Source organism: Neomonachus schauinslandi, chromosome 5, assembly GCF_002201575.2.
Source record: "Neomonachus schauinslandi chromosome 5, ASM220157v2, whole genome shotgun sequence".
NCBI classification, from domain to species: domain Eukaryota; kingdom Metazoa; phylum Chordata; class Mammalia; order Carnivora; family Phocidae; genus Neomonachus; species Neomonachus schauinslandi.
The window spans coordinates 132,771,460-132,782,737 of record NC_058407.1 but is presented as its reverse complement, the minus strand read 5'-3'; the positions used below and the strand labels follow the sequence as shown (position 1 = coordinate 132,782,737).

Below are 11,278 nucleotides of genomic sequence, written 5' to 3'. Positions count from 1 at the left end.
ATTTTATGTTTAAGTAATCTCTACGCCCAATGTGGGGATTAAACTTACAACCCTGAGATCAAGAGTAGTATACTCCACTGACTGAACCAGCCAGGCACCTCTCGATCTTCCCCTTTTAATGCAATCCTCACTTCCATTGCTTCCAAAATTGATAATATCTGGAATTTTGGTGACAAAGTGTCATTACAATAAATTTTTTGCACTAGCCATTAAAAATTATTTAGGCATAAATATAAATTGTACTGGCTTCTTTATATACTGCTGCTTCCTGTAACCTACTTATTCTCTCTCATTGGATTTGTTAGTCATGTTGCTGGATTATACATGCAAGTAATTCTTTTAATTATGTGGATGGTACATTTGATAGGTTCTTGCAGATCCAAAAATGTGTTCACTTTTTCTTCACCCTTAAATAATAACAATTTGTTTGAATATGGGATTTTAGGTTCCAAACCATATGTCCTCAAACCTTTGAAGATATTGACCATTATTCCTCCTTTCTGATGAAAAATATTATACTGCTCTGATTCTTTGTTCCTTGTACATAGCCTATTTTTCTCTGAAAACTTTTATGATTTTTCTCTTTATTTCTTTTAACATGAAAATTTCCATGCTGTGGCTACATGTAATCTTTTTTAAATCACCTCGTTCCATACTTGGAGGACACTTCTAATATTCAGGTCTTGTTTTCTTGGGCCTGGGCTTTTTATTTGATTATTTTCTTCTCTCCGTACTGCCTGTTCTCTTTCCTGGAACTCTTGTTAGATATAAGTTGAAACTTATAGTTCTGCCCTTTTGACTCTATATTCTTCTTTCATACTTCCCTTTTTCTTGCTCTTTGCATTGTATTCTCGGAAAATTTCTCAGCTAGAACCTTTGTTTAGTTAATTTGCTTTTCATCTGTGTTGGTTCTGCTATTGATGTGTCTTTTGGTTTATTTTTATTTTATTCTATTTTATGTTTTTTAAAGATTTTATTTATTTGTTTGAGAGAGAGTGAGCACAAGCAGGTGGAAGGGCAGAGAGGGAAAGGGAGAAGCAGACTCCCTGCCAAGCTGGGAGCCCGATGCAGGGCTTGATCCCAGGACCCTGAGATCATGACCTGAGCGGAAAGCAGACACTCAACTGACTGGGCCACTCAGGTGCCCCGTTTATTTTTATTTTAAATGACCAGAGTTTTAGTGTATTTTTTTTTTCATGGCTGAACTGGCATCTCACGTCTCCCTTTGAAGTTCTTCTGTTTGCATTATTTACTCTCTTTCCTTGTGTTCTAATTCTTCCTCCTTTAGGATTTTGATGTCTTTCATTGTGAAGGTTTTCCTTAAATCTTTTAACAGTTGTGGTTTTGTCTTTTATCCAGTTTGTCTTAGACCTCTGTTTGCCAGCCTGTATGTGCTATTTTCTACAGCCTGTTTCTAGTGATAAAGGAGGAGGGTTGGAATGTACGGCCAGAGTGGCTTCTATCTGTCTTCTGCTTTAGTGTTCCCCATCTTCCCTGGAATATTCAGCTTCCTGAGGCACTGCTCCATGTCTCCAGCTCTGGGTCCCTACTCACTGCTTGAGCCTATGGGCAAGTATACTTCATAAGCAGAGGAGGGGGAAGAGGCGAATTGACTCACCAGCTCCAAATGCACCTTCCAATTTAATGGCTCCAACAAATCATTTAAACATCTTGTATCTGTTGATTTTGCAAGGGGAGCTCCTTTAATCGTGTGTTCTCCAGGAGTTTTCTCCTGAATTTATGAGTTCTACTTGCCACAGAATTTGATCTTCATAAAGTCAATCCTATCTGTCTCTATCTGCCAATAATCCCCTGAACTTTTAGGGTTCTGGTGGTTCCATATAATAAAGACAAAGAGTAAGCCAGTTCTGTTTTATAAAATCATAATCAAGTTTATTTTGTTGCTATGTCAAATTTCTCCCATTGGCCCCTGATTATTTTTAGTTTGAAACAAGATAAGGGGAAATCAGATGATTTGAGTATCTCATTTCTGGTCCACCGACACATTCAGTATGTTTCATTATTTTTTTTTTTTTAAATTCTCAACCTCACTTAGAGCTATGATTAACGTAGATTTGCAAAGGAATTAGAACAAAATTAGAAAAATCTCTTCTGCAATATAACTTAAGAAATGCATCTTAGTATTAATAATTTTTTTTAGTAATTCCTTTCTTCCTTGAAAGACTAAATCCTAAAGGAATAAAGTTCCCTAAACTAATAATAATTGGAATTTCAAGTCTGGAGAAGTCTTCTGTTGTGATGGTTAGTTTCATGTATCAACTTGGCTAGCCCATGGTGTTCAGTTATTCCCCCAACCAAACGCTAATTTAGGTGTTGCTGAGAAGGCGTTTTGTAGATACAGTTAACACTGACCATCAGTTGACTTTAAGTAAACATTACCCTTGATAATGTGGGTGGGCCTCATCTAATCAGTTGAAAGGCCTTAGGAGCAAAGCAGCAGCAGAGCCTTCAGCTCCTACCCGAGTTGCCAGCCTTCCAGTCTGCCCTACTGACATCAGATTTTAGAGTGCCCACAATCACATAAACCATTCCATGAAATACATCTCCATGTAAATATGCAATATACTACTTCATTACCTCATATACATATAAAAATATAAATAAATCTCTCCTCTATATAATTCTCCATTTTTATATAAATATAGACATAAATAAAAATTTATTTATAACGAGCTCTATTTCTGTGGTAGAACCCTCACTGACACATGGGGTGGCGGTCCTTAGGTCTTGAAAGAGAGTGAAAAAAAACTTGCAAGTATAAAAGTGTGGTGTGTATGGTTAGGATTCCCTATCTTTACAAAGTTCCTCTCTTAAGTATTTTTTTAATATAGGCCAGTTAACTCACTGGCTAAGTGATTGAGAAAAAAGAAACCTTCTAAGCAAGAAATTCCTGTTCAACAAAAATTCTTCAGCTCTGAGAAATAATTCTGACTGATATTCTGACATTTCTGAGGGCATCTTTGCTAATTCTCTGTTGGCAGCCCTGGCGGCCACAGCCAGAATCACTTTCCATTGTCATTCCCACCCCCACGGTGCCCACATCCCTACCTTCCTCCCTCTCCTCCCTCCTCCCCCACAACTAACATAATTCGGTACTTTGAAACTTCAATGGCCTCCTCCCAAGATGGTCTAAGCATAAAAGCAATTTGCCTCAAACTACTTCCAATTAATTGTGCTTCTCCTGGCCACACATTTTTCTTCCCAAGTTCCATTCTTTTTAAACCCCCCAGCTGACATTCCAGTTTCCAATTTTACTGTTTTTCTCCTTGAAATATTTAAAAGCAAACCAAGATCATAAATAGATGATAGATAGAGGCAAAAAAAAAAAAAAAATGAACAACTTTCCCTTCCCCTACACACAAACACACATGATAGATTTTAAGAAACAACAAACCTGATTTCAAATAGTCTGCCCTGTTTTGCCTATAAATACTCTTCTGCTGGTCAGATAGATGATTGGACGTTTTCTTCATCAAATATGTTTACCATCAGAGTAACCTTCCCATTGGCAGTTTAAGAAAGCACAGCTTTGGTATCTTTAAGAAATTCTTCTCATTCTGATTTTTCTGCAAAACATGTGTCTGAGGGCTTGGGGAAAGAACTGAAGTATCCGGCATGCAGAGGGGGCAGGCAGACTGTTGGAATTGGCAGAATAAAAGAAACTGCATTCCCAGCATTTTCCCTCTATAACCCCACTTACATACAGCACATACTGTATGACCTTACTGGTTGCTGAAACAAGCATGATATATATCACTTGGTGAGTAGTTTTACAAAAAGAGAGTTTGATCTATTTAGAGAATGTAAGAGAATGGGTTTTAGAATTATTGATTTGTGTACTAATTTGTATCAGTCTACTAGTTGTTGAAATAATCTTTGAGAGAGACCCCCCCCCCCCCAAGATAATATTTGTAAATCTGTATTTGGGTGGAAACCAGCTCCTTAGGGGTTCCTGGCTGGCTCAGTGGGAGAGCATGTGACTCTTGATCTCAGGGTCGAGTTCAAGCCCCCCCGTTGGGTATAGAGATTACTTAAATAAATAAACTTAAAAAAAAAAGCTCCTTAGACAGCATTTCTGTACCGTTTTACTCTAACTGCTACAAAGCAATACTTTCTTCTTTAATTTTTGGTGGAGGATAGGATAAGGTAGAATATCTCAACATGATTCTTATAACACAAGAATTTTTCCTGTGTTATAAATGTAATTCAAGTTCAGCATCTCATGATGTAAAAAATTATGAAATACAAGAAAGTAAAAAAAAAATTCAATACTCATATTGAGATATTTTATTATATATTATATTATATATTATATTATATTAGAGATATTTTAATATTGATTGCATCTTCTTCCTCTGTTCAATCTCTTACAATTCATGACTCAGAATATACTGAATATACCTCTATATTCCATGTTTTTATTTCAAAATTACAGTACTTATCCTAGTATACACTTCATAGTTAATTTTTATTGGCTGAAAATATTCTTTCCAGTGGATCAACTATAATTAACCATTTCCCTACCATTTTTTATTTAGACTGTCTTTACTTCTGATATTATAACATCAGTGCCATTAATATCTTGATGTTGTAGGGAAAACAAAATTTCACTTCTACCCTCTCAGGGTGTCCGGGTGGGGATGAGAGTTAAAATGACAGAATATAGATTAACGGGAAAAGCAAATACATTTTCACATGTACACAGGAGCCCCAATAGGAAAATGAAGACCCAAAGAATTGGCAAAACCTTAGTGCTTTTATCCTAGGTCAGATGAAAAGAGGCAATTGGGGAAAAAGTAGCTGAAATACATGAGGAGACCAAAGGAAGGTAAAAGTTACTTTAACAAGTGCTGTTTCTACAGAATTCTCTTTCCTTGGGCTTCCTCCTAACCCCCCCAATCTCTGTTGATAAGAATGTTTCTTTCTTCATGGTACAGGGAGGGCAGCTTTCAACATGGAAGTTTTATCCCCAGCTTTCAAGAAGAAAAGGGGAGATCAGAATGCCCTTTTTGCGACTGGTGTTTTTCAAGTGCCTAGAGCTCAAAATAACCTTCATGCCATATTCCGGGGTGGCACATTCTGCCACCCCTCGGGGTATATACAATTCTATTCCTTAGGATAGATTTCTCCGGAAATGGAATTGTAGTGTCAAAGGGAGAAGCTATTTGTTAAGCCTTTGACACATAAAAGACAATATTAAAAATCAAAGAATGTGCTATTTAACGATCGTCTTTTTTGTTTGAGAAGGTCCTTTACTTGATGATGTGCTTTTTGCCGCTTTCATAAACTTAGAGGATGAAGGCACCTTCGCTCCGTTTTGCTAATGAGAGGCTCTGTCTCCCTAGGACGACTCACGATCAGATTTTAGTGGTTTCCTAGAGATAGCCCGAGAACACATTTCCATTACCTGTGGTAACCGGGGATTTATCTCACATGAATAATTTAGCGTGTATGTGGCCAACCACCAAATCTTAGTTTAGGTCATCACTTTCAATCCCTCTTCTCCCCCAGTACTAAGAAAGACCTCATGTTTCCAATTCGCCCTGGCCTGTGGCGAAAGTCCTAATGAACGGTGAAGTAGGAATCAGGCCTTGGGGATTTAGAAATGGAGTCTGAACTAAATCCAAGGCCGTCCACTAATGTGCAGGGCTGTCACCCTCCACCATCCTGCCTTTCCAGCCTCTACTTCAGCGCCAAAGGGGCGGGACTTCACGTTTCCGAGCAACCGCCTGCTGTCTCCCGATTGGCTGGCCGCCGCACGGCCGCCATTTTCAAACCCCGGAAGATGGCGGCGTTGGTGGCGGCGCCCTCCTGACAGGAACTGCTCTCCGGGCAGAAGTGGTCGGGCGCGGTGCCCGTCCCAGCGGGTCTCCCGGGCACCCGGCCACCGCCCCACCCCCACCCCCCTTCCGCGCCATGGAGCCCGAGCTGGCGGCCCAGAAGCAGCCCCGGCCGCGGAGGCGAAGCCGCCGGGCCTCCGGGCTCAACGCGGACGGCGCCGGGGGACCTTCGGCCGACACCCCCAGGCCTGAGCTGGACGGCCGGTAAGCGCGGGGGGCGGCAGCGACGTGGGGACCCGGGCGTCCGGTCCGAGGCCGGACGGGGAAGGGGGGAGAGAGGGGAGGGACGCGGGGAGGGACGCGGGGAGGTGCGAGCTGCTCACCTCCCTCCTCGTCCTCCAGACCTTCCTCAGGCAGGGGCGCGCGCTCTTTACTCACCTCTTCATCCTCCTCCTCCTCCTGTTCTTCAGGTGGGGGCGCGGGCTGCCTACCCTCTTCCTCCTCCACGTCCTCCTCCTCCTCCTGGCCTTAGCCGAGGGCGCGGACTGCTGACCCTCCTCCTCCGGGCCCTTCTCAGGCGGGGCGCGGGTTGCTCCCCCTCCTCCTGCTCCTCTCTTCCTGCACTGGTTCCTCTTCCTCCTCTGGCGGGGGCGCAGGCTGCTCCCGCCCCTCCTGCTCCCGCCTCCCCCAGGCGGCAGGGGTGGGGGGCGGCGCAGGCGGACGGAGGTGGTGGGTGGGTTCTTCACCCGCTGCCGGGCCAGGGCTGCCGCGGGAGCGGGTCCTAAATGCGAACCGGGAGACTGAAACTGGCCTGTAGCCTGCGGGCGCCGGGAAGAGCCTTCGTCACTGGAGCCGGACGACTTGTAACAGGCACGAAACTTTGAGCCTGAAAGCGAGCGTTCACGTGAAATGTCTTGCGGGACTCCAGAATTCTTGTTTTCGAGAACTGGCCACGTTGGGGAACCGAGCACAGCTCCCGGTTCCAGCCTCCCGGGTGAAGAGATGGCAGAGGATGGCCGCTGACTTTTTCACTGTTAACACATTTCACATTCTGTCTCGTGTGTCTGGAAAGGGTGGGCACTGGAGGGTTTCAGAAGGCTGTGTCTGGAAGAGGAGCGCTGTAAAGAAGTACTGAGAACTTCGCTTTCCCATCACACTGTTGGAGGTGGTAGGGTCCAATGACTGCGTGTCGGACCTTTCATCTCTAAGGCTCTGTTCTCATCTGTACCATGGGGACTATAATAGTACCCCCTTCCTAGAAATGGTGAAATATAGCAAGATGATGCATGTACCTGGTGTACATAGTACCTACACAGAGAGCTCTCGGCATAAGTTAACTGTTACTTGTTGGTTTTTACCTGTTAGAATTCCACATATCATTTCAGAAGTCCCTATGGTCCATTTCACATATTGCTTTGGGCAAACTACAGTCCCTTACATATTCCAGTTATACCTGGATGTGCTGATCCCTTTTGAGAGCCAGGACACCTTACTTACCAGGAAGGCATTTATAAACCCGTTGTTAAGTTACTCTGCAGAAATCTAGGGTTTTTTTCATTAGAAACTGATTTTTATTATTTTGAAGTTTAGGGTACTCCTTGTCTTAATATACCTTTGTAAAATCTTTGTACTGATTCCAGCTTCTATTTAAGAGGTAGTGAAAGAGCAGAGAGAAAAAAGTCAACTCAGACTGAGAGATGGAAAGACTGGCTAAGGAAAATAGAATTTCAGAAATATCAAACAGAGGCAGTGTTAAATTCATTCTACATTCATTCTGTAATACTGTTGAGCACCTTCCAGACATTGTTGTAGATACTGGGAATTCTGGTGAATAAAATAGATGAAGTCCCTGTTCTCATGAATCTTAAATTCTGATGGGGGAGAAAGACAATAATCAAATATATATAATATCAGGTGGCCATGCTGTGAAGAGAATTAAGGCATGGATAGTCATAAGGAAAGGGTAGTGTTGCTGGGGGGTTTTTTTGTTTTTTAAGATTTTTTTATTTGACAGAGAGAGAGAGACAGACAGCAAGAGAGGGAATACAAGCAGGGGGAGTGGGAGGAGGAGAAGCAGGTTTCCCGCTAAGCAGGGAGCCCAATGCGGGGCTCCATCCCAGGACCCTGGGACCATGACCTGAGCCGAAGGCAGACGCTTAACACTGAGCCACCCAGGCGCCCAGTGTTGCTGTTTTTAAAAGAGCAGAAGGAAAAGCCTCTCTGATGATGACATTTGAGATCTGAAGAAATTAAGGAACTAAGCCATGTGAATATTTGGAGAGAGGGGCAGCAAGTGCAAAGGCCTTAAAGTAGAATCTCATTTGGTGTGTTTAAGGAACTGCCAAGAAGCCAAACCGAGTGGAGTGAAACAAAGGGAAGAAGCGCAGAGGATGAGGTCAGAGAGATGGCTGGGGCAGATGATGCAGTACCTGGGAGACCATTGAAATGACTTTAAATTTAAATTAGTTGGGAAGCAAGAGGAAATGATGTGACCTATATTTACAAGGACCACTGTGACTGTTATAAGCAGAGACCAATTAGGGAGGGTTTTGCAGTGGAGACATCATATCAGAGTGGGAGATGTGGAAAATATTCATATTTGGGATGTGTTTGAAAATAGAGCTGACAGAATTTGCAGATAGATTAACTGGAGTTAAGAGAAAAAGTGGAAGGATCACTGAGATTTTTGGCCTGAGCATCAGAAGGATGGGTTATACTCTTCTCAGAAGGAAGACTGTGGGAAAAGTTTGCTTTGGGGTAGGTTATGAGACTCTTATTAAAGAGTTCATCACAATTTTTTTTCTTTTTCTTTTTTTTTTTCAATTGAAGTATACAACATAGAATGTTTTATTAGTTTCAGGTGTACAGTATGGTGATTCAGCAATTCTATACATTATTCTAGTCATTACCCTCTTTTTTGCTTTTTTTTCTCTTTTTTTAACCTCTTATTGAAATATAAAACTTGAATGAAAGAGTGCACAAATCATAAAAGTTTAGCTCAGTTAAATTTCAGAAAGCAAACCCACCTGTGTAACCAGATATAAATTTGAGAGTTGTGAGCATATAGACTTGAAATCATGGAACTGGGAAGTCATCTAGATAGTGAGTATAAATAAAGAAGAGTTTGAAGACTAACTCCTGAGGCACTCCCAACATTTTAAGGTCAGGGTAAAGAGGATACTCAGAGGGAGCAGCTGGTGAGGTAAGAAAATCAAATAAGAACAGCATCTAGGAGGGCAAATGAGAGGATTTCAAGAAAGAGGATATAGTAGACTATATCAAATGTTACTGATAAGGAAGGACTAGAAAGTTTAAGTTAGATAAGAAATAAAAAGGCCATTAAATCTGGCAATCATAGACTAGTTAAAATACTGAATTTAGAATGTTTGCAGGGTTTGTGAAGAGAATGAGGTATGATTTATTAGGAAACATGTAAGACACTAGAAATAGGAGATGGAAAATACTATCCTTACTCTAAAAGAATTTATAATTTTATAGGGAAGAAAGATAAATTAATAATTATAATTGTGGTAAAATTTACTGTAGAAATATACACAGGATGCCATAGATGCAAATAAAAGGAACACTTATAAAAAGAACAGAAAATGATTTCCTATTGAAATCCCTGAGTCTTGGAGGACCAGTTTAGAGAGGTGTAAATGGGTGATTTTATATGGGGGAGAAGCATGCTAAAAGGCCCTGAGGCAAATGAGCATGAGTTCTAGGTATCATACCTGGTTGGCTGTGACTGGATGCTAATTGTGTAGGGGGGAGGACTTAGGGATAGTGATGAAAGATTATGCTAAAGAGGTAAGAGCCACATCTTGAAGGAGCCCTTGTATGCCATGAGAGTTTGGGTGTTTTGGGGTTTTTTTTTTAAGTTTTTTTAATTATTAGAGAGAGAGAGCACAAGCAGGGGGAGTGGCAGGCAGAGGGAGAGGGAGAAGCAGGCTCCTCGAAGAGTAGGGAGCCCAATGCGGGGCTCCATCCCAGGACCCCGGGATCATGACCTGAGCTGAAGTCAGTCTCAACCAACAGAGCCACCCAGGCACCCAGAGAGTTTGGGTTTTATCTTCAAGGTGATGGGGAGATACTGAAAGACAAGCCAATAACATGATCATATTTGCATTTTAAAAGGTCATTCTGGGGCTCCTGGGTGGCTCAGTCCTTAAGTGTCTGCCTTCCGGCTCAGGTCATGATCCCAGGGTTCTGGGATTGAGGCCCGCATCGGGCTCCCCACTTGGCAGGAAGCGTGCTTCTCCCTCTCCCACACCCCCGCTTGTGTTCCTGCTCTCGCTAACTCTCTCTGTCAAATAAATAAATAAAATCTTAAAAAAATAAAATAAAATAAAAGGTCATTCTGCCTTCATTGAAAAAAATAGATAAGGGGCGCCTGGGTGGCTCAGTTGGTTAAGCGACTGCCTTCGGCTCAGGTCGTGATCCCGGAGTCCCAGGATCGAACTCCCACATCCGGCTCCCTGCTCGGCGGGGGGTCTGCTTCTCCCTCTGACTCTACCCCCTCTTGTGCTCTCTCTCTCGCTTTCTCTCTCAAATAAATAAAATCTTAAAAAAAATAAAGTAACATTTGGGGTCATAACACTCCTTAAGTCTTATAAAAACTATTCCCAAAAAAGTGCTGATATACGTAAAATTTCAAATTTGTGGTCCCTTGCAGTCCAACTATGGATACCAAATTTAAAATCCCAAATATATACAATGACTTGGTGGGAAGTCAGTCTGAAGTATCTTGGATGAAAAATGATGAGTGTTTAAATCTGAGAGCTGGCAATGAGATTGGAAAACAAGAAATATTGAGTGTGAATTGTACTTTGAAGAAGTTTCACTGCAACAGGAAGGCAAGAAATAATGGAGGGAGGCAACACAATTTTGTGGGGCAGACGGGATAAACTTGATATGCTTGGGAGATAGGTAGAGGGAGAAGTTGAAGAGACAGGAGAGAAGGGATGATTAAGCAAGCAGCCAAGAAGGCAGAAAAGGATGGAATTCAAATTAAGTGTAGAGAATTTAGCCTGGCTAAGAGCTATGGATGGTATACCTTTAGGTAAGTTTTGGGGAATGGGGTAGGTTGTGAGAAGGAATTTGAGGCTTCCATTTTTTTGTGTTTGAAGGTGGAAATGAGGTCTGCTGAGGAAAGGGTAGTAACACAGGCAGCATGAGGATAGAAATGAAGTTAGAAGAACCTTGGAGGCAAACCAGGGAGTGAAGTAACTGATCTATATTCCATTTTCCAGAAAGGATGTAAGACATCTACAAAAATACATAAAATATGACGGGGTAATATCAATTAATAGTGGAGCAAGAAATAACTAAGCTGACATCAAATCCAGAAATCATAAGGAGAAAGACTGTTGTATAAATCTATGTAAATATAAAACTTTCTGTAGATAAACTCACTATACACGAATTTGAAAAACAACAAAGTATGATTGGCTTTTTTAAAACAGGGTTCACATACC

The 11,278-nt window shown here is 41.8% G+C and overlaps 1 protein-coding gene across 1 annotated transcript in view; it reads left to right on the top strand.

The window, feature by feature from the left end:
- The first annotated feature begins 5,804 nt into the window (after nt 1-5,804).
- NET1 (neuroepithelial cell transforming 1) overlaps nt 5,805-11,278 on the top strand; it is a 61,769-nt gene continuing 56,295 nt past the window's right edge. Inside the window, exon 1 of the mRNA XM_021696690.2 lies at nt 5,805-6,065. Coding sequence (XP_021552365.1) covers nt 5,938-6,065 — 128 coding nt within the window. The 5' untranslated portion in view covers nt 5,805-5,937. The remainder of the gene's footprint in view (nt 6,066-11,278) is intronic.